Source organism: Talaromyces marneffei, chromosome 2 (assembly GCF_009556855.1).
Source record: "Talaromyces marneffei chromosome 2, complete sequence".
Lineage (NCBI taxonomy): Eukaryota > Fungi > Ascomycota > Eurotiomycetes > Eurotiales > Trichocomaceae > Talaromyces > Talaromyces marneffei.
In genome coordinates, this window is record NC_072349.1 from 493,669 (window position 1) to 515,281 (window position 21,613).

Sequence of the window (21,613 nt, forward strand, 5' to 3'; positions counted from 1 at the left end):
GGAAAATGTCTGAAAGCACAGAGGATCCCCCAGCAATTGTGGATGGATGGGAAAAGGAACGGGACTTCGAAGCACCAGACTCGGACGCAGAGACAGAGGATTGCGAACTGCTGCACTCTCCTCCCAGAGGTTACCCCCCGTCCACACCTTCATTCGAATCCAATGCAGCCTATCCATGGTCAAAATGGGTTGATAGTCTGCGTTTGAAAAAACGAGGCCAGCCTGGGACCTACGTTGATGGATGGTTTGATGGACCTTCAGTTGACCGAGAAGATATAGCCTCAACACTGGGCAATAAACAACCCTGGGATCAGATATCGGGTGGAACAGCGTCAATATTGGGAACGATGAAAACGGCTAGCATGAGCGTGCCACCGTCGAGCGCGCCTAGGTCGAGAACGAATACAATTACTAGCAACAGCATTGCGGTATCGAGACAATCTATGGAGAGCACACGGTCTAGTATCTATGATGCAATGACGCAAGCGAGCAAGGTCATGGCTATCAGACGTCGACATGTGCTACGTGAAATATATAGTACCGAGGTGCGTTATGTTGATGGCTTGCAAACAGTGGTTCAAGTTAGTATTTACCAAAAGGATATGTGGTTAGAAGTATTGACTGGTGTGCTAGATTTTGTCAACTTATCTTACAATGAGGCCAGCTATACTACGTGATTTGCAACGACTGTATGACACGCATGATGCCTTCAAGAAACAACTGGAATCTGTGAGCCCGCAATCAGCAGACCCCTGGTCGGATGGCATACCATTTCGGAAGTCCACCATTTTGCAGAACTTTCAAAACCAGTCACTGTTGACTAGACGGCGAGTTAACGCCAGGATTCGTAATGAAGGCGCGGATCCATCCGAGGCTTTGCTGGTAGCGAAGGAGGTTGATAAATTGGTAAGTTTTTATCTATCTTTCTAGAAGTTTTCGCTCATTTGACAATGATAGACTGCAAGATTCCATCTCTACGAAGCTTTCATCAGATCATTTGATGTTCTTTCAGAAGATCTCACCCTTCTACGCCAAAGACATCCAGCCGATGGCTTCTGGACAGAAGGTATTGAAGCGTTTCAGAAATCTGTACATTCAACTCAAAAGAAGAAAGATAATCATAAAAAGGCAATGACACTGGACGATCTTATTGCAAAAGTAAGTTCGCTGAGGTCTGTATTTGAAGTGATAACTGACACTCTGAATAGCCCGTACAGCGAGTCTGCAAATATCAACTTCTTCTTACCGAATTGCTGAGAACTGTTCCGGAGACCATATATCCCCTAACATACTCGGAGATCAAAAAAGTCTTGGATAAGAATGCGCAGGCAGTCGACCGTATTAACACCGTTGTTGGAGACCCTAATTTACGTATTCGGATCAAGAAGACCATCTCTCTACACGAGCGTCTGGACTACGGTGATCAAGTCAGTCAATCAAAATTTCGTGACGGTCATAGCTGACATTTACAGATTGTTCTCGAGAACGTTTACCAAGAATTGGGACCACTTATTCTCTGCGGAGTGCTTCACGTGGCATATCATTCGCCCAGTGCCATAACAGGACAGTACTTGGTGTGCATTCTGTTTCCAGGCTATATGGTTCTAGCTAAGCCTGGAAGCGATTTTCGCAGGCTGACTCTCGTTGCATCCATATACCTATCGGATATGACAGTTGACAGCTCGGTGAACGGACAAGGTATGCCATGGTTCGAGAAGCAATTTGGATTGAAGATCGTTAACGATGCCTAGGACTTGCTTGCTTGGATACACCATTTTCATGGAAGGTCATCTTCCAGTACAATCAGAAACGTTACGAACTTATATTTAGTGCCTCTTCCGCAGCAGAGGAACGGGGCTGGAAGACGGAGATTCTGAAAGCATCAGTCATGTTACCAAATGAAGTACCAAATATAGCCTTAGAGCCACGACGGTTTTCCTGCGTATGCATGTCGTTGCAGCCACTGGAAGCCGATGGCCGGCCATTCCTCCTCAAGCGGCGAGGTTCTCTTCGAATTTCATCATCACATCCTCTTCACAATCAGCAGAATCGAGTGATGATCAAGAAGACACACAATCCTATCTACGATACTGAGGTTCGACTGCTCCAGGAGACAGAATCAATACGTCCTCGCTCGGTTACAAAGGAGGCTGCAAATACAACGATAGTTCTGGTACCAGCAAGATCGCATCGAGTCAAAATTGAGCGTAGCATTTCGGGTATATACAGTCAAGAGCTGCTTCCATATCCAGGAATGACTCTGGGACGGGGTGACTACATGAGCCAGACCATGGTGGGCAAAACTGTCATGCGTGGATTGTCCATTCGAGGCGTCTTTCATAGCAGGCGCTCCGCATCTCTTAGTAAAGTGACATCAATTTCTTTGGATGATAGCTTAGAACAGGATGAAAATGAAGAAGAAGAGGAAACAACCTCAGAGAAGGCTAGGACAACAAACGGTCCATTTGAAACGTTATACAAACCGAAGGGTGTGACGGAGGATGAGAAGATTGTTACCAAGATGGCATTCGGCTCTAATCGACCAAAGAAGACCAGATCTACGTCTGACAATACTATCATCGAAGATAAGGTGATCAAGTCCAAGATTAAGCCTCGGGTGCTGTGGAAGAGGTGGCTCCCGCAGTCCATAGTCGGGTATTTGGATACAACAAGAGACGTGGCATGATAAACCTTGAGAATATCTTTAAAATGGGCTGGGTGAATGAGAAGGGATGGGGCGTGGCTGATAGACGACGTAATTGATATTGGAGTCGAGCTGGAGGGTGTGGAGCAGCTCCTGTATCAGCTACATTCGAGATAAACAGGCCTCATGGCACAAGAGTTGAATATCCTTAGCAAACAAACCAATTGAGCCATTCGATAGAAAATAATATCAAGTAATACCGATAATAGATGGTGAAAGTGCAGAGGCAGGATGACCGAGAGAATGGTATGATCGCCCTGGGATGCGCAGTGCCTATGACGTCGACGCTCTGCATACCTACATCATCGCCGTCATGGCTAAGTATATAAGCTCCTTCACCTCTATGGAACCTCACTTTCCAACTAAATCTCCAACTATCAAAAGTCTCGTGATACATTACTACTTTCATCAAGTGTGTTCTCTCTTTATCTACTTCATACTTCATCATCCGAGAAAAAAGATACTAATATCTCCAGACTCTACAACACAATTTCACTTAACCCTAACTACACACTACCTACAATTAAACTATCAACATGCCTCGCGGAAACGACCAAGTCACCAAAGTCTTCTACCACGGCAAAGATGATGACTTCGTCATCTTCGTTGACGACGCCGCCGCTGCCCAGCAATGGCGCCATGACCGCACCGTCCCTCTAGCACAAGTCGTTTCTGGCTGGAAGATTTTTGTCACTCACAAGTATGCCCCGTCCCCTTGTGTGACAAATTATGAATGGGTGTGCTGACAGGTTGGATGAATAGGCAAGGCGCACAAGGCATCCTCGACGGAGCCAGCCAGGCCATGCTCGACAACGAATTCGGCACACATCGAGAGGAGGATGTGGTGCAGCAGATTTTGGAGAAGGGTGACATCCAGGAAGCTACAGTATGTGGGCCCCCTCTTTGCTTTAGTATAGAATCTTATGTTGACCGCTGACGGGATATAGAACCGCGAACGCCAGGGTGATCGCAATGTCATGAACGGCGGTAACTTTGTAAACACTTTCCAGGTTTAGATTTGATGATTATCACGGTGATATCTGGCTACTGTATTTACCAGATTTGGCGTGCAATGGAATAAGTCATGGATCGAAGGGGATTTGTATTTTTGGTTAGCATGCATTGAACTTTCCTCCTCGTGAAATGAGAATGAATGATGGTGGCCTCTAGTTACTTCTTGATCAGCACGTAAATTCGGTAATCGGGTATTAAGCTATGATTGAGATGAAATAAGACTACGCTCCTCCCTTCTCCTCTTCACCCACGCTCCCAACTCATTCCAAACCTCCTCCTTCTCCTGCATACTCATCGTTGCAGCCAACCCACTCGTCGTCGTAGCCACGAATACCCTCGCTCCATCCCACCCTTCACACCGTCCCATATTCTCGTCGTCGTCCTGCCATCCATACCTAAACTCCTCCTTTTTTATACCTCGTCCATGCCGAACCCTCCATACGCTTTCCCATATACTCTTCCCCACTAGGGCAACCGCTTCCGGTCTCTGGGCTGCGATCTTGGCTTCGAGGATGGGTACACCAGCATCCATCTCCGCTTTGGAAAGCATACTTGCGTCTTTAGTCGGACGCTCAACGATATTCGTGTTTCCGACGCTGTACAATTCCGGAAGTTTGTAGGTGTCGCTGGGTGGGTGTCGGACGGTGGTGATACCGGATGAATGGAGGAGTTTCCAGAAGAGGTTTGAAGGGTGTGCGTAGGCGTAGCCTGTTGAGCCTGTCAGGATGCCGGGGTTTACGCCGATGAGGAGGAGGATTAGGTTTGGGGTTATGGAGTCGCGGAGGCGGGAGGGGGGTGAGTAGACTGTTGTGGTGGTTGTGGCTGGTTTGGAGGTCCTTGGGTTGCGTTTGCGGATCGGAGAGCGGGATTGTTCTTGTAGAGTAGGTGTCTTGCTGGGTGAAGGAGATGGTGATTTTTTAATTTCGTTCGATGGTGTGGTTGATGGTGAGAGAGAGGAGGATTGCGAGCGAGTTATTCTTCGTTGAAGGACTGGTGTTATTGTCCTCGTCATCTCCGTCGTCGTGGTTGTTGTCTTGGCTTTGTGAAGGAATTGGTTTAAACGGCCTTCGAAGCTTCGCGCCCTGTCCACATCATGATCTCGATCATACTCATTTTTAATATCAATGTCTGTATCGACATCTGTTTTCAAGTTAGTAACATTCATGGCTGTTATTCCGGGGCCGTGTCCAGCAATCTCCGGCCTCGTGTGACGAGTGTTTTTCTGCTGAATGCTTGTATTATGTGTTTCTGTTAGTCGCTGGATTCGATCGAAAGAATGAATATTCGGGAAACTCCATGTAACTCTAGACGGTTCGCCACTTGTGCTTCTGCCTGGACAATGATTCTGAAAGGTCGAAACCCGAACTCTGGACAGCCAGGAACAAGCCGGCAATTGGTGGCTCACAGTAGGTACCAGTAGAACACTTTTCAACCAATCACATCGAGTCAGCGGACATCTCCAGCCCTATTTCCACAACATCGATGGTCATCGTGGATTGCCCAACCTTTCGATCATCGACTTGAATTAGAAAGGTTGAATTGAGTTCGTTGCACCTGTTCGGCCACCTAGGTACATTTCAGTAATGCTCTTGTTGCTGCCTGCTAGGCAGCACGGTGAAGATGCCTGCCTAGATCTTTAGCAGATATTCATGGTAAGTGAAACAGCCAATGGATCTAGGTACCTAGGGAATATAAAGTACTCCTTGGTTTATATTTTACCACAGCTGTCAAAATATCATTCTACCATCTGCTTTCGCTACATAGTTACATCACCAATCTTCACTACCTGCGTCGGCATCGGAAATGCCAGTCACCGGAGGAGAATCAGACCCATATCAAGTAAGTTTTAAGACATTCGAATCCTCTGGTCCTACAATTCGGCGAACTGATTGTACCTATTGCTTTACTACTCTCAGTGGGGATTCGCTATCTACCGGACTGTATACACCCCACAGTCCGATGAACTTTGGCCATCGGTACTAGAAAAGCTAGAGGAGTATATGGAACTCAGTTGGAGTCCACTCGAGACGTATTATGAATCGTATCCAGACTCGTTAGAGAACACCATTATTTGGGACCGGGAAAAATTCAACAATGCCTCAATTGATGATATTCGAAAGGACTTTAGAAGAGAACTGCTCATCCCAGAGATGGGGGATGATGAAGTTCAATATGAAGATGACGAGGATACGGTGCTGCGAAAAGAGAATCTTTTCTTGCAGAAGCAGGAAGAGCTTGAAGCGGAATATGGCGAAGAGTGCAGTCGTGGGGAGATCTGCAATGAATTCTGTATCATGATCGATGAGGAAGTCTTTCAGTCCATTTTGAACGCCCCCGATCCTAAGGAAGTGACAAAAGTTCATCCAAATGGGATTGTTGGATATGTAAAAGTCATTACTACATACAAGGAGGCACAAAGGGGCGAGTTCTGGCCTGGCTGGGGGAAGGCTGATCTTCGGTGGTTCTGGTGGCTTTACAATACGGACGAATTGGAAAGAGAGTTTCAGATGCCTGGTCGTGACAGCCCTGAATTGGCCAGTTACATCTACAATGGATGGTGAGATCCTTGATTTTCCGTTGTATGCCTGCGATCAACAAACCCGGATTTCAACTTGATTAAGGCATCGCCTCGCTGTCAGGCACATTATAGTCTAGGACTATTGTTATTGCACTATAGTAGAATGCTAGGATATTTTGCAATTTATGTTTAATCCTCAGGAACTTGGGATCTAATGCAATATCACGTTGTACAACTCTACCTAGGTAGGTATCAAAACTAGAAGAAAAGCTGGCTGCAATTTAAATGCATTTGAGATAAAATGCAAGGGATTTCGCACCTTTAGAAGACCTTCCGAGACATTCAAGTCAGGCCAACGGCTTCTGTCTTTATTGTGAGTCCATTTAGTGACAAGAGACTGTCCTGGAATTATAGAAACATTGTATTCCATCGCTGATCAAATGCTCGCTTGAAAGCGTGGATTTGTACGTATAGGAGCCCCAAACTTCAGCAAGACAAGAGAAAAAGGCGCAAAAGCAATGGAAATGAAAGCCAAAACACTGTTACCCCATCCCAGTCCCAATTTATTGTACAAGGGGTTCCCAGCCAAGGGAATTAAAGCGCCGAATATCGATCGAACAACAGTATTGGCAGCTACGGCGCTAGCAGCGTGGATGGTAAAGGTGTCGATAAGGTACAATTGGATTGGGAAAAAGATAAGTTCCACTCCTGCGCCAAAAATACCTGTTCCTACAATGGGGACCATCCAGTGTGTTCTCGCTTGAGCTGACCAACCGTAGCAGAAGAGGCCGATAGGAACCCAACAGGAACCTAGCAACAATGGAGGTAGACGGTCTCCTGGCTGGGGCAATCCATGGCGTTCTCTTTGCAACTTTATGTACCAATCTGAGAAAGGTCCGACGGCACATGCGCCGGCAACAAATCCAACCCCAAGCCCTAGGTAGCCCAACCCAGCTTCACCCGAGTTGAAGTTATAGACCCCTTCAAAGATCTCTGTGTATGTCGTTAATAAGAGGTATGAATAGCTGTAAATGACAGACAGATAGATGGACAGGATGAGGACGATTGGGGATAGTATCAACATTCTGAGAGGCCTTGTAACCGCAGAAGCAATAAGCTGCTTCAAGGTTTGACCTTTATCATATTTGGTTCTCATCTCGCGGCCAGTGCTTTTTCGTAACATCTTAGCCTTTTGTTTGAGAATGGTTGGAGCGTAAGTTTCTTGCATGAAGACAAAGCCAGCGAGAGTGGCTGCACCTCCCTAAATGAGTGTAAGTACAAATAGGGAGAGAGAGAGAGAGAGAAACTGTAATGTTCTCCACGAACGCACAAGAATCGATACCAGCCAAAATGTCCATCTCCATCCTGTATCGAGACCCATATATCCTCCAATGACCGGACCTAGGCATGTCAGTACCTTAATCAAAAAGAGCAGAACTGGTGAGACTAGGAATGAGCAAGAAGGATAGGGACATTAATGAATGGATCTCCTACTCACCAGTCACTGGACCCTGAAGGAGCATTGTTAGCAAACGTGCAAAAGCTTTCCGGAACGCAACATGGGTTCATACCACCAAGGGTCCAAAGGTCCAGATTGCAAGTGCCATCCCTCTTTTCTCCATAGGCATTAGATCTGCTATAAAACCTGCTCCTAAAGTTACTGGAACGCAGCCAGAGAGCCCCATACCAAGCCGGAATACAATCAGCATTGATATATTGACTGAAACCGCACATAATATCGAAGCGACCAGGAATGCAATATTTGCTGCGTGTGTGACAGGAAGTCTTCCGTATACTTCGCTAGCAGGCGAGAGCACCAACGGCCCAAGAATGAAACCGACAATGAAAACAGAGACGACGAATGTCGAGAGTACTGAGCTGGTAGAGTGGAAGTCCTGCATCGCTTGCGGTACTCCAGGGGCGAAAATACTCGAAGCCATGGAGCCGGTGGAAATCAATGAGTGCCATTTCAACTATGGACAATAAGTCTTGGGCTAATGAGATATCATACACATTGAAGGTAGTGAAGGAAACTAGTCCAATTATTGTCCATTTCTGTGTATTTGACCAATTAATAGGATTGGCAGCATCACCTGGGCCATCCCAGTCAACGAGACTAGAGCCTTCATCGTATTCTTTTTGCGTAGGGGTTTCGTAATTGATTGGAGGCACTGATTCCTCTATTTTGTTAGAAATGGTAGTTTTGGTCATGATTTCATGAATCTTGGGTATGAAATAAAAGTACAAAATGTATCGCATGCAAGTTTTGATAGAATTGGTAGTTCAAAATACCAGTGGGCGTAGATAATGCTGACTCAAGTCTCGCTCTCATATCTTGATTGAATCCAATTTGATATGCTCGGAGCCCGGAGTCGAAGGCTGAACATTTTCCGGATATTTTACTCCCTTAAAGACAGCCTGTAAAACTCGTGTGACGAGCGATCCACATCCCAAACCACTCTGCTCACGATCATCTCAGAATGAAATTGGCACACCTTCATAGCCCGGACGATATTGCCTTGCTTTGTGTTACCATACGTCGTCTACACGCTGGAAGCTAAGGAAAATCGGACAACGTTGCGATAGAACTTTCCAATTCAGTCAATGCACTGTCGGTATCCGTTTCGCGTCGTAAAATGCTATATTACTACTTTCAATAACTGCATATTATGCCATACAGGGGACAACACCTAGAGTCTTCAGATCATGATATAGTGAGACCACGTACAAAGGAGAGAGCATAAGCCTCTTGAAGCACTATAATACTTTTCTTATTTATTTATCCAAACACTTGCCAATAATAACCATATACTACACAGGTTTCGTCTACAGAGTATATTCGTCGATGTAATCATATCCTCATAGGTTAGGTCTTAACTAACATATATTGAAAGTGACATAAGCGAGAATTGTGAATGCATTTCATAAAGTACAATCGCTTATCCGTACATATAAATATGGGCATATGTTGTATTGATTCATTCATCATTAGAAGTGACCCTGGATACCCCTACTTACGTACAGCTCCTCAAGATACTCTTCTTCTTCTGTTGTCAGCTCTTGATCTCTGGAAGATAGCGCTTCATCCATCCTCTCAATAGTATTAAACCCAATAATCGGGCTCGTCACCCTTTTGTTGATCCACGCTAGAGCGACGGTACTCATCTTCCACCCTCTCTTCTGTGCTATCTCTTCCACTCGATTGATAATGGCATGATCGGTCTCTGTATGTCCAACGGATAGGATTCTTCCGAGTTTTTGTTCCTCCAAAGCACGCGTGGAGATTTCATTCGATGATAGAGGTCGTGCTAGGTAGCCCCTGCAAAGAGGTGCCCATGGAATGAGCCCCACGCCAGTCTCGTTGCAGAATTTGTTCATTTCTCGCTCTTCCTCTCGATAAAGCAAATTATAGTGGTTCTGCATACTGATGAACTTTGTCCATCCGTGGCTCTCGGCGCAGTACTGCATTGTTGCGAATTGATATGTCTATATACAAAGTATCAGTCAATCTACCTTCCTTGCATCTATCTCGACGGCTGCGACGGAAAGAGTATTTAGCTGCTACACTTACCCACATACTGGAGGCTCCAATATACCGTACTTTCCCACTTTGAACAAGATCATGTAATGCTGCCATGGTCTCTCCAATTGGTGTTGTATAGTCAAAGCGATGGACCTGGAGCAGATCGATATATTCAACCCCAAGACGCCGAATGCTTGCATCGACTGCTGAAAATAAAGCTTTTCGCGAGAGCCCACCTTGGTTGACAAAGTCCTTACTGTCTCTGCATTTATCTCTGTACAACCAAGCTCGAGACTTGGGCGAGTCACCAACCCAGCTAGAGCACTGAGTCATGATGACCAACCTCTCACGGGGAATCTGGAACTTTCTGAGAGCCTATGTATGGTGAGCATAAAGTCATACATGTCTCATATATACAATGCATAGTTCAGTTATTTCAAGAGGAGACTGTCCAATCGACGTACCTTGCCTAAGATCTCTTCGCTAATGCCGTTGCTGTACACATTTGCAGTATTCCAGGTGTTGATACCGCGATCGTACGCTGCTCTCAGAATGATGAGAGCTTCCTCTTCTTCAATTACCCATGGCTGCCAGTCTTTATGGCCCAATGACATAGCGCCCAAGATTGGAACCGAAACATACAACCCACTTTTCCCAAGGCGTACATATCTAGCCTTGGTCTCACCAATAGATGTAAGAACGGGGTCACTGATGCCCGACATGGTCTGTTACCCTTAAGATTGAGCGCTATAGTAAACCAGCGGAGACGAATGTATGAATCTATCACAAGAGGAGGAGGTGGAGCGGATCAACGGGTTGCAAGATAACCTTGGAAGTGATTGATTCTAGGATAACAGAAGAGAGTCTGTAGACTTGATGGCTTGCCATGCACTTAACTTCCAATGTATATGCCCTGCATATACTTCGCACGAAGCGGAGCTCGGTCTCCGGTTCCCTGTAATTATTGTCAGGGTACATCACCTGCGGAATCCATATCCATGGAGGTGATTTGTTATTATGAAGCATCGAAATCAAACCTCCACTTTTCGAAGGTTCTCGATCTTGCAATGTTCGTGCGCTTTGTATGCAAGTCTGCAATGGATTGGAATCCCATGGAGAGAATCATATTCAAAGTACATATTTCTCGGTCTTTATCAACCAGTGCTTAAGAGAACTGGTAATCGGTGCATTACTTGAAACTTTGACCTATGGTGTGTGTTACGCTCAAGGTTAATTTCTGGCGAGACTAGGTATGCCATGAGACCCATGATCAGGAGTTGTTTCTATTACTTGAGCAAGGGCTCCGCAACTCACAATTTCGGATTTTATTTTGTACGGTAAATAAATTACGAAATACATAATGGAATTAAAATTGTTACATGGTGAAACCATTTTCTACGAATAATATGCGATGCTACTGTATGGATAGATACCGGAAAGCAAGTATCTGCGAACTCTAAGCGAGGTGCAGCAAGTCGAATTCCAATAGCAACTATCAACCTAGTACTATGAGCTGAACTAATATGGCGAATTGCCTTCACGTTTGCCGTACAATGTATTTCTCTGAGGTAATATCTCCCTATGCACGTGGTACTTAGTGCCAACGTGCTGATAAGTTCCGGTAGCAGGTTCCTAAGTCTAGGTCGATTGGATGAGCATCGATGGCTTGATTGATTCTCGGCAATAAATACTGAGTGAATTTGAATAGGCTGCTTGATCCAGATGCATCCAATGCATTTCCCGTATAGTGCATTCCTCGATGCCCCTGAAGCGCATTCAGCTGGTCATAGAAACCATCTGCAACGGCTTTGGCAGGCACTTGCTGCTTGAATGGAGTATGACCTACAAAGTCTAGGAAACGCGGAATTGTAGAGCTGCCAGACAGTATTTGAATGGTCTTTGATATCCTGTCCTTGACCTCATTTTCGGACAGTTGTTCCATGGAGCCATAGTAAGCGTAGAATATGTTATTCACTCGAGTTGCCCCAATCCGAAATGTGTATGGTTCTAGGGGGATATTGTATAGTGTATCGATCGCAGCGTTTTCATAGACATATCCGGGCCGTAATCCGGTATCAGCCACTAAAGCAGTATACCAACTCGAATAATAGATTTGCGAGAAAACGGAGTATTCTATAGTATCAAGGTCAAAGGTATTGAGATTGTCAAGCACGATTGGTGCACTGAAAAGCACTTGAGATGCCAGTATCAGTTTCCTCGTCGTGGGAGTCTGCACGACGAGTGAAATGCTATCATTAGACCGTTTTGCTGCAATCACATGTGAATTGAGCAGGGCACTGCTTCCAAATTCTTCTTCTGCCTTTCCAAACAGCTCAGAATTGTTTCTTGTAGTTACATCAGATCCCTGGCCACCAAGAAGTGGCGTAGATGCTGCGTTACACCCAAGCATCACATATAGAGTTAACTGGTCAAGGATGTCTTTTCCAGGACTGGTAAATCTCCAAATAGTGTAAGCTGCATCTTGAAGAGAGTATTTAACAATGAAATCTCTAAAAGGAAGCAAGAGATCCTCTGGCACAGGTTGAGGTAGATGTAAACCGAGTGCTGGGTCTGGATAGTACAGATTTGTCTGCTCGCCATAGGCAGCGAGGCTATCAGCGGACATTGTTGTCATTACAATCTCTCCTGTATCAAAGTCCGCTGTAACTTCCCCATTCCCTTTGCTCAAAGGAATGAGAAGGATGTTGAATCTGGAGAAAAAAGCCTGGGTGATACTGTCACCATCATATCCCTGTACTCCAAAGTCCAATGCGAGTCCAGTCTCCGGATCATTGTACTATATGAACCAAAACGATATTGATTAGCATTTTCACAGATTTAGGGCTGTAACGTTGTGCTTACTGTATTCACATGTCCCCCGAAATGCGGCTTTTTCTCTACTACTGCAACACTTCTGCCCATATCTTTCAATGCAATGGCTCCATATGTTCCAGAAGCGCCCCCGCCTATCACAACAACATCTCTTATCAATATATTCTCTGGTGCATACGAGCAGGGAGAGAATAATGACGAATTTGATGCTGACATCACGGAGCCTGTGAATAGGCCAATGCACAAAAGGCGGATTTGAGACATAGCGTATGTTGCAGCCGACAACTATCGTCCTTGAAGATTCAACTTAGCCTGCGATGCTTGACTAATGGAGGTTACAAAGTCTTTGTGCAAGTAAAAACTCTTTTAGGAATATTCCTTGCCCAAAGTTGAGTTGCGAGTGATTAGCGAGACATCCATAGATCCGTTGTATCCGTCGGATCCGTCATCTGAGCGTAGGGTATTTCTGCCTATACCAGATTGGAAGCATGACGGAGACTTTTCCATTGGATATGAATTTCTTTACATATACATATATTAACTTGTTAGCAGTCATCACTGAAATATGTGGACTATGTGTCCTGTTGGATTTTGCGAATCAAACAATCTACACGGATACGGAAGTGTGATACGCTCGGGAATTACCACTTTTCTTTTCGCTCTACCTTATAGTTTGCTTGTCGGGCCAAAGTTGATAATATAATATATACTTTAAAAGAACAAAACTAAAGAATGAGGAAATAAAAGTCCGAAGCAGGTGAGTTGAAAACCCAAGCACAACGGCATTTGCATGTGTTCATGCGGAGTCAATCTTCTGTATCAGAGGAAACGATTGCAACGTAGGATTTCTTGTGTTCCCTCATATTGAATCCACGTATGGAGGGTTGACGACCAATTTATATTTTCTTTATGCTTTTAACTACTTGGCCAGTAATATCTATTTCTTACTGGGTTGATGGTGAAATGTTTCAATCGAGTGGCGTTGTCCATGGATTAATATCAACGAATGGCCAACCATTTAGTTCACCATATTCTCTGCAGTTGCCCCAGTCTATCATAGTTTTTACATTGCTGAGAAACCTGGCAAGGGTGTAGGATTATCGTTTGTATTTCCTGAAATGCAAAGCACTCAATTAAAAACCGGCCGGCAGCGGTCAGGGTTGTGGCTGGACAACCAGAGTGCAGTATACTTATAAATCTACTCAGACTTGGTCATGCAGTGCATAACCCTAGACCGAGCCCTTCTAAGGCTATAAAATATACCCAAAAAACGAGTCATAAATAGAGGGGTTCGCTTCTTAAGATCTAGTCCTGAAGTCAAGATCTCAGCTGAATGGTATTGTGACCAATACCTTTCCTATTTTTGCTTCTCTATAGCATTAGCTCTGTTATAAGATTAAGAAACTCAATTATCCGGGCTATCCTAGGAAAGAAGTTGAACAACCGTTGTCCTTGTGTCAAGATGCCGGCTACCGACAGACGGGTAACTAAGACCATGCAGCCGCAAAGATGAGATAGACACTAAGAATCCCACATTAGAACGGCGCGGAGGATACCACTCCTGATCTTGCATGCACTCGCTGTCGTGAGCGAAAGATCCGCTGTGGTAGGGAACGCCCTGAGTGCAGCAATTGCCAACGAGACGCCGACACAACTTGTGTCTACCAGAACCCTGTCAGGCGAGTGAATCATACTAAATTGCTGTATGTTATTAATTATCAAAGTACTCAGAACAGCAAATGACTGATTCATTATAAGATGTGACAGCGTTGATCAGCTTCAGAGCCGTTTGACTTCCATTGAATTGCAACTTGGCCGACTTTCAAACGCCGTGGCCCGGAATATAGATTATGACGAAGACGAGTATGTTGTCACGCAGGCTTCTTTAGGTAGACCGGATGAAGCTGGAACTTACGAGCCGGACGAAGAAGAGTGCATACAACCAGAAAGTCCTGTCTTGCCGGCAGATGATTTTGCTCATTCCCACATTTTCCATAGCGATGTCGATATGGTTGACCGCTATCACGGAATTTCATCGCCCTTTGCACTTTGCAACCGCCTATATCTACGGACCCAGGCCATACCTAAATCAATGGAGTCCAATGATCTTCTAGGGCTGCTCAGAGACCTGTGCGAGACGGCTGGTGGAACCGAACCGTTTCCGACATACAATGATAACTGCCCAACTCAGCTACCTCCCAAAAAACAGGCCATTGCTGCTGTTAATTATTACTTCAAGCATATTGACTGTACGACCGATATCTTCGTGCAAAGGAATCTGCTTAGTAACCTCGAACGTGTCTATTCACAGCCAAACAGGCCAGGAGATGACACATGGGCGGTATGTCTCAAGGCTATCACGTTGCTTGTACTAGGCATGGAGATTTCAACACAAGCAGGTAACGCTCTCTTTGGCGACTTTGCCTGCTCCATGCTCCCTAGTCGTGCTACACTGGTCAGCTCTTTCTTGTTGAATACACCGCGATTGATCAATGTGCAGACACTTATCCTTCTAGTAAGCCTAATATTTCATTTTCTGGGTGTTGGTACAAAGCTGACTATGGTGCTCTCAGAGTATTGCAGCACAACAGTTCGATCCACTGGGCTGGTCAGATCTCCTATTTGTCCATGCTTGTATCTTGGCTAGAACTATGGGGTTACACAAAGCAGAGCTTTTACCTTCCGATGCGAGCTCTGATGATGCTGTTGAACGAGCCAAAGTCCTTCGATCGTTGTACGTTCGGGACAAGAGCCTATGTATCACGAGGGGATCTGTATCATGGTTGACCAGCTACGACTGCAATATCACCACTCAACTCAAAATTGCTGTAGAGCGGCATGCTTCTTATTCAAGCCGTATACAACTAGCAATGATCCAAGATGAGCTTTATCATATAACTGGTGCACCCTCGGGCTGTAGGAGAGCCTCGGGTTTGAAAATGTCGCAGTCAAAACCAAAGTCTATTAAGCAGCAGCTAGATCAGCTTTCTAGTGATTACAGTCTTCTCAGCAGTCCAAGCGCCTCCCTTCTACCTCATAATGTTTTCATTGCGATGGAATTTCTCAGCACGCGCATTGTGGCCCTGAGTCTCGACTCGGATGCGCGTCATACGGAGAGTCTTATGTCAAATGCTAGGGCCAGCTGTTTACTATTGTTGATTGCGTATGGGGACCGAAGTCCTATGGTAATCGAAGCCTACCACACTTCCACTAGTACTCTTTCGTCCAGCAGAAATCGTGCCTCTGCCTCCGCTGAAACATATAATAGAACTTTCACAACCTTGCTTGATGCTTTCTCGGTGCCAGCATTCTTTATCCTCTTTGAACAGCTTGCTTTTCAGACAATTGAATGCGATACTGACATAAAATCACACGCTGATTGGGAGCTGTTGCGCAAAGTCTCTTCGTGCTACGCCAAAGGTAGCTCGCAAACACCGTCCCAAAGCTACCATAGCAGGGTAGCTAGGATATTCAATCAACTACTTGAAAATGATCATCTCTTTAAACGACGCCAATCAAGTTCATATACATCTACCTCCTCGCTCGCAGTGGTGGCTGAATCGATGCAGTCAAACTCATCGTCAGATCAACATCTAGCCTTGGATCCGGAGACCACCATGATTCCACCTGTACCTCCAGCTCTCTTAAATGGGCATATTTCAGACTTATCCCACCTAACTGCGTCGAGTGGTTCATTTTCCTGGGAGAGCTTGCTATCTGTGCCGAATGCATTAGACCCGCCAACTCCAATGGATGCACAGAACTTAATTCACCCTTCTGGAGCAACCGATCTCCTGAATCAGTTACTAGATGTTCCTCAACATCATTCCAAGCCCGCATCTGATTCTATACAGTGGCATCCCATGCATCATGATCAGCTCCGGGCAAGGAAGCGTTTGAGGATGGCTGACGATTAGGTAGCAATCTTGCAATTCATTTAAATACTTCATCTAGACTTATCACCTATCCCAATAGGTACACAAATTCTTTCTGTGTATCGTTTCAGCACCGAGAGTGGTTAGAATGACCAACAACTGAAAAGAATCGATTTTAAATATTAGGGCTGGCTAGTCGCCGAATATCGCCTGGTTTGATATGAATTATATGGGTACTTTAAACATCATAACCGATTACTCTCCTTGCTATGGTTGATATATCCCTAGCTATCGTTTCGGTTTCAACATATTTGCAGGACATTTCGCTACTTTCCAAGTATAATGAAATTCAATATATTCAAACATGTCCATTTTTCGGAGAGAACGAAGTCATAAATGGTATCCATTGAGATATGGACCGGTTGGTACCTAGATAGTTCAAGCAATAAAAATGTATAACAATCCAACAAAAGACATAATCCCAGGTTCCATATTCGCACAACATCACCGACTTATCTTCTGCCTAGGCGTTAAGTGAACAAGCAAGGGCGGCTTATCCCAAAACCCCCAAACCTTCTGGCGTTCCATCCACCGATTGCTAACACTTGCATCGAGCTCCATATCAAATAGGTATATCAAATGAGCAGCGATTAAGCGTACTTCTGCCCAAGCCAAGTTCTTGCCCAAACAATTCCGTGGACCGAGAGAAAAAGGCTGCAAACAATTTCTATGATCCTGACTGAAAGGAAATTTATTTTTGGCACCAGGCATCCAGCGCTCGGGAAGAAAGTCATCGGGACGATGAAAATTTCTCGGATCATGGTAGCATGCATAATGATTAACACCAACAGTAGTACTGGCTGGAACATATCTGCCATCTATTACCTCTCCACCGTCGGGGACAACTCGTGGGAGCGTTACAGCAACGGGCGGATAAATCCTCAAACATTCTTGCAAAACAGCATTCAGATATGTAAGACCATGAACGTTTGCCATGACAATCTCTTGTTCTGATTTAAATGCCTCCATGACTTCCTTAACGAGCTCTTCGTGAATATTTGGATGGGCGAGAGTGTGGAAGACGAAACCACATAGCAAGGTCGCTGAGGATTCTGACCCGGCAATACTCAGTGAGAACGTATTGACATTCATTTCCGCGCGAGACATGCCCTTTTCGGTCTCCATGGCGGCAAGAACGTAGTGCAAGAAATCTTTGCGGTTTGTTTTGCTGTTGACTCTTCGGTCTACTGTTTCGATTGCTCGTTGCATATTTTGTGCGCGGGCTCCTGCAATGGCCTTCGGCATGAAGAGGCCCCTCAAACCGAGCAGGCCATAGTATTTAAACATTTGTATCATTGTCAGCTCCTTCGAGATATCTTTGATCGACTGAACAAAAGGGTCATGCTTTCCATTCTCTAAGCAACCAAATTGTTCTCCGAAGGAAAGGTCTCGTATCAGGTCGTATGCTACGCGAAGCAACACTACTTAGATGCTATAATGAGATGTTGGAAATCGCAACATACTTGTGAAATTGAACCACTTAACCATATCTTGCGGTCCCTTGTTTGATTGCGGGGACAGTTGCTCCATCAACTTCTTGACGTACTTCTGAATAATCCCTTCCTGTTCTCTTAAGGCTTTTTCTGAGAAGGCATGTGAGAGCAAACGTCTCTGTCTGGTATGGGTAGCTCGATTGGCAGTAAGAATATCTGATACATATAGAAGTTAAGACTTGAATGCTTAGGTATTGACGAAGATCTTGGTAGGTAGTCATTTACTTGGTACCCCGGTAGGTGTATGTAGGGAAAATACCGGATCTTTCATCATCTCGTTCAATCTTGACCCGTATATTGTCTTCCATGCATCTTCTGAGATAAAAGATAATTCATTCGGAGCCACGCGTACTGTCTGTCCGTATTCGCGATGTAGTTCGAGCAGTTTTCGACTCAAATACCCATGATATTGGTACCAGCACCATGGTAATCTTGTTGCATGCCATGATATAGGCCCGGGGTATTTTCGTAATGGGTGAAAGAGTACATTATACAGCATATAGATTGAGATCCAGATAGATGACTGACCAGAAGAACTAATTAGCGCTGTGGTAGGATCTGTAATTCTCAAATGTGATTGTAAGTACCACTATGAAAAAGCCAGCCAGAGTCGTAACCACTAATTCTGTGGAAGTTTTGTCGTCGAGAACAGATTTGGCTCCCTCCATCATGTTGCTGCCTTAGATTAATGTATCGCAAATGCGCGTCAAAATTGGCCTTCATATGAGTGAAATGGCCTTCATATGTACTCGCTTGTAATGGTGTTTGTGCAACTGTCCGTGATACACGTGTGATACGTGAAAACGAACCCTCCGTCAAACCCTAAGCGAAGAAGGAATCCGGGCCCCGAGGATGTTTGGGGTGAGCACTTCTCCAATATATTACCGGAAGATGTCTCTAAATTAGTCAATTTCTTTTTTTTTTTTTTGGAATTTGATGATAATTGAATATCTTGCAAATTGAGACTTGTGATTTCTCGATTTCTGTTTTCTTGGACAGATAACACGACTAATCTTCACTCAAGTTCCTCTCGTCTACAATGCAGTCCCAACCACCACAGGAAGGCAGTCATGTCCTTATTATTGGGGCCGGAATTACAGGACTAATCTTGGCCCAGACTCTAAAAAAGGTCAGAACACCTGCGATGTGACCTAGATGTGTTGTTCATGTACTAACAATTAGCCCATCAGGAAGGAATTCGGTACTCCATCTTTGAGAGAGAGGTAGCACTCAACTATCGCAGCAATGAGTGGACGATGGCCATCCATTGGTCCCTAGATCGCCTTGAACGCCTGCTTCCAGGCGATCGTTTCGAGAATATGAAGCAGGTTTCTTGTAACCCTGCCATCGCAATCGATACAGGCGGCAACTATCCTATTATCCATGGGGAATCGGGAAGCCTTCTAACGGGAGTACCGTATACGAAAGGGTTGCGTGTCCCGCGAAGTAAGATGCGACAGTTATGTGCTGTGGGTATCGATGTCCAATATGGGAAGAACCTGATAGACGTTACCTTTATCGAAGGTGGCAAGGGAGTGGTGGCATCTTTTGCAGATGGAAGTATGGTTTCTGGTTCTATTCTTGTCGGTACTGATGGACCTCGATCCAAGGTGAGAGAATTTGTGACGGGAAGCGCAGAGAAAGCTGCTGTCAGCCGATTTCCTATCTTTCACACGAACATGAGCGTTACATATAATGATGCGGCGAAGGCTCTGTATCTTCGCCATAGGTTTCCTACGAGCTACTTGGCACTTAGTGACAAATCCTTCCATGCTTTCCAATCAAGTCAGTCAATTATATGGGATCGTTATAGCAGAAATAGGCTAACTATGCTGTCATTTACAGTCTCTAGCATGCCGGAAGGGCCAGATCACCCGGAATCATGGATCTTTCATCTGGCAATGGCATGGTTCTCAGATGGGGATGACCCCCTTACCTACAAGGAAAGACTCGACTTGATTCGTACAAAAGCTGAGACACTAGGCGAACCCGCGCATTCAGCATTTACCTGGATTCCGGACGATACCCAAATTCATAAGGCAGATATCGGTTACTGGATCCCTGAGCCATGGGATAACCGACAAGGACAAATCACTCTTGTTGGGGATGCAGCACACCCAATGCCTCCGTGTAAGAGTTAATATCCCATGTTTTGTAAATGCGTACTAACTTTTATCATCCTATTTGCAGACAGAGGTCAAGGCTTGAATCACTGTATCTGTGACGTCTCAAATCTCCTCGAGGGGCTTCGAGCAGTTACATCCGGCCACTCTACCCTCTCTGAAGCGATAGCAGCATACGAAAGCGAGATGATTCCGCGCGGCCAGGAGGAGGTAAAGTGTTCGATAGAAAATGGATACATGCTACATGATTGGGAAAAGGTACAAGAAAGCCCTGTATTCCGGAATGGCTTCAGACCGATGGAGGGGCATGATAAACCCGAGAGCAAGAAAGAAGACCTCCCAGTTGATCAACAGCAGGCACAAACCGTCTAAAAATTATTCAGTTTATTGGATACTGGAGAGTGATTACATGATCATGGCTATTAGAGAACATATGACTCTATTCTATGAAGATGTGTCCTTGAGTACAGCGTCAGATCAATTTGACAACTTCAAATGTTGACACAGCCTTGGAAGTTCGAGTGTAGTCAGTTTCACATTATATGTCATACAACGGAGTGCTTGCGTGTACTTGAAACGTGAGTTTGCAAAATTCAATGTTATACAGGAATGTCGCCTTCCGGAACCCGGAAAGTCTGCTAGAGTTTACCTATACACATGCAAATAGACCTATAATCGAAAAGCTCCCTTTTCTTTAATCAACCCGTCTAAGATATAACAAGAACCTAGACTACTTAATTATTCTTTTCGCCTCCACTCAGGCGATTGAAGATGTCCAGTCCACAGCTTTATACTTTGACCATTTGCGCTTGTCGTAAAGATGGCATGGATGAAGACGAATACCATCAGTACCTGAGCGATCATCATTCCAAAATTGTGGCGACCCATTTGGCATCAAGGGGAATCGTTAGTTATACTATGGTAATGAATAATCTTTTCATTCAATCTAGAAATTAAGTTAGATAATTTGGCTGATTGAGTGATATTTATATAGACTCACAACACAACTGAGACCAAAAAGATGATGAGTCAGATCTTTGGCAACTTTCCAGAAGGTCAGACCGCTGGATACGATTGTTTTATTCAGATTGTGTTTAAAGACGTGCAAGACTATATTCGAGCAAAGGATGATCCATACTACAAGGAAGTCATCTTGCCTGACCATACTCACTTTGCGAATACTGAAAAGACATTCTTTGTGACCGGATGGTTGGAGACGCATATTCTCAATGGACAAGTAGTTCAGGGCTAGAATACATACGGACAGTGCATGCTGGTATTATCTGGACCAGGTTGAATTGCCCAAATTTTAGCATTGATGAGATGTCTTGTCCTACCTAGGTGTTGTCTATCATTGAATCAAGCCATTTTGGATATATTTTCCTCCCAATCTGATTGAAATGTGGCAATCTTCACTGAGGTTATGGATAAAACTACCGGGCTGCAATACCCAACCACAAGTCCAGGTGCA

General features: G+C 44.8%; 11 protein-coding genes across 11 annotated transcripts; 6 read left to right on the forward strand and 5 right to left on the reverse strand.

Annotated features, from left to right (window-relative positions):
- Nucleotides 1–5: 5 nt before the first annotated feature.
- EYB26_002517 (uncharacterized protein) lies at nt 6–2,686 on the forward strand (the record flags this gene model as incomplete). The annotated part of the gene is made up of 6 exons (XM_054261822.1): nt 6–581; nt 634–906; nt 958–1,158; nt 1,209–1,427; nt 1,473–1,698; nt 1,752–2,686. The coding sequence occupies 6 exons, from the start codon at nt 6–8 to the stop codon at nt 2,684–2,686; spliced, it is 2,430 nt and encodes an 809-aa protein (XP_054117797.1).
- A 554-nt stretch (nt 2,687–3,240) lies between these two features.
- Nucleotides 3,241–3,720, forward strand: EYB26_002518 (uncharacterized protein; the record flags this gene model as incomplete). Its single annotated transcript, XM_054261823.1, has 3 exons — nt 3,241–3,404; nt 3,467–3,590; nt 3,652–3,720. The coding sequence occupies 3 exons, from the start codon at nt 3,241–3,243 to the stop codon at nt 3,718–3,720; spliced, it is 357 nt and encodes a 118-aa protein (XP_054117798.1).
- A 197-nt stretch (nt 3,721–3,917) lies between these two features.
- EYB26_002519 (uncharacterized protein) lies at nt 3,918–4,883 on the reverse strand (the record flags this gene model as incomplete). The annotated part of the gene is made up of 1 exon (XM_054261824.1): nt 3,918–4,883. One exon carries the CDS (start codon nt 4,881–4,883, stop codon nt 3,918–3,920), a length of 966 nt encoding a protein of 321 aa, XP_054117799.1.
- A 638-nt stretch (nt 4,884–5,521) lies between these two features.
- EYB26_002520 (uncharacterized protein) lies at nt 5,522–6,279 on the forward strand (the record flags this gene model as incomplete). Its single annotated transcript, XM_054261825.1, has 2 exons — nt 5,522–5,557; nt 5,635–6,279. 2 exons carry the CDS (start codon nt 5,522–5,524, stop codon nt 6,277–6,279), a joined length of 681 nt encoding a protein of 226 aa, XP_054117800.1.
- Nucleotides 6,280–6,672: 393 nt separating this feature from the next.
- EYB26_002521 (uncharacterized protein) lies at nt 6,673–8,176 on the reverse strand (the record flags this gene model as incomplete). The annotated part of the gene is made up of 4 exons (XM_054261826.1): nt 6,673–7,497; nt 7,567–7,637; nt 7,735–7,747; nt 7,808–8,176. 4 exons carry the CDS (start codon nt 8,174–8,176, stop codon nt 6,673–6,675), a joined length of 1,278 nt encoding a protein of 425 aa, XP_054117801.1.
- A 1,048-nt stretch (nt 8,177–9,224) lies between these two features.
- On the reverse strand, nt 9,225–10,481 carry EYB26_002522 (uncharacterized protein; the record flags this gene model as incomplete). The annotated part of the gene is made up of 3 exons (XM_054261827.1): nt 9,225–9,722; nt 9,808–10,134; nt 10,224–10,481. The coding sequence occupies 3 exons, from the start codon at nt 10,479–10,481 to the stop codon at nt 9,225–9,227; spliced, it is 1,083 nt and encodes a 360-aa protein (XP_054117802.1).
- Nucleotides 10,482–11,353: 872 nt separating this feature from the next.
- Nucleotides 11,354–12,855, reverse strand: EYB26_002523 (uncharacterized protein; the record flags this gene model as incomplete). Its single annotated transcript, XM_054261828.1, has 2 exons — nt 11,354–12,556; nt 12,622–12,855. 2 exons carry the CDS (start codon nt 12,853–12,855, stop codon nt 11,354–11,356), a joined length of 1,437 nt encoding a protein of 478 aa, XP_054117803.1.
- Nucleotides 12,856–14,053: 1,198 nt separating this feature from the next.
- EYB26_002524 (uncharacterized protein) lies at nt 14,054–16,508 on the forward strand (the record flags this gene model as incomplete). Its single annotated transcript, XM_054261829.1, has 4 exons — nt 14,054–14,074; nt 14,131–14,294; nt 14,350–15,106; nt 15,165–16,508. 4 exons carry the CDS (start codon nt 14,054–14,056, stop codon nt 16,506–16,508), a joined length of 2,286 nt encoding a protein of 761 aa, XP_054117804.1.
- Nucleotides 16,509–16,970: 462 nt separating this feature from the next.
- Nucleotides 16,971–17,822, reverse strand: EYB26_002525 (uncharacterized protein; the record flags this gene model as incomplete). Its single annotated transcript, XM_054261830.1, has 1 exon — nt 16,971–17,822. One exon carries the CDS (start codon nt 17,820–17,822, stop codon nt 16,971–16,973), a length of 852 nt encoding a protein of 283 aa, XP_054117805.1.
- A 1,236-nt stretch (nt 17,823–19,058) lies between these two features.
- Nucleotides 19,059–20,514, forward strand: EYB26_002526 (uncharacterized protein; the record flags this gene model as incomplete). Its single annotated transcript, XM_054261831.1, has 4 exons — nt 19,059–19,148; nt 19,210–19,804; nt 19,865–20,149; nt 20,210–20,514. 4 exons carry the CDS (start codon nt 19,059–19,061, stop codon nt 20,512–20,514), a joined length of 1,275 nt encoding a protein of 424 aa, XP_054117806.1.
- Nucleotides 20,515–20,913: 399 nt separating this feature from the next.
- On the forward strand, nt 20,914–21,394 carry EYB26_002527 (uncharacterized protein; the record flags this gene model as incomplete). Its single annotated transcript, XM_054261832.1, has 2 exons — nt 20,914–21,063; nt 21,137–21,394. The coding sequence occupies 2 exons, from the start codon at nt 20,914–20,916 to the stop codon at nt 21,392–21,394; spliced, it is 408 nt and encodes a 135-aa protein (XP_054117807.1).
- Nucleotides 21,395–21,613: the final 219 nt, after the last annotated feature.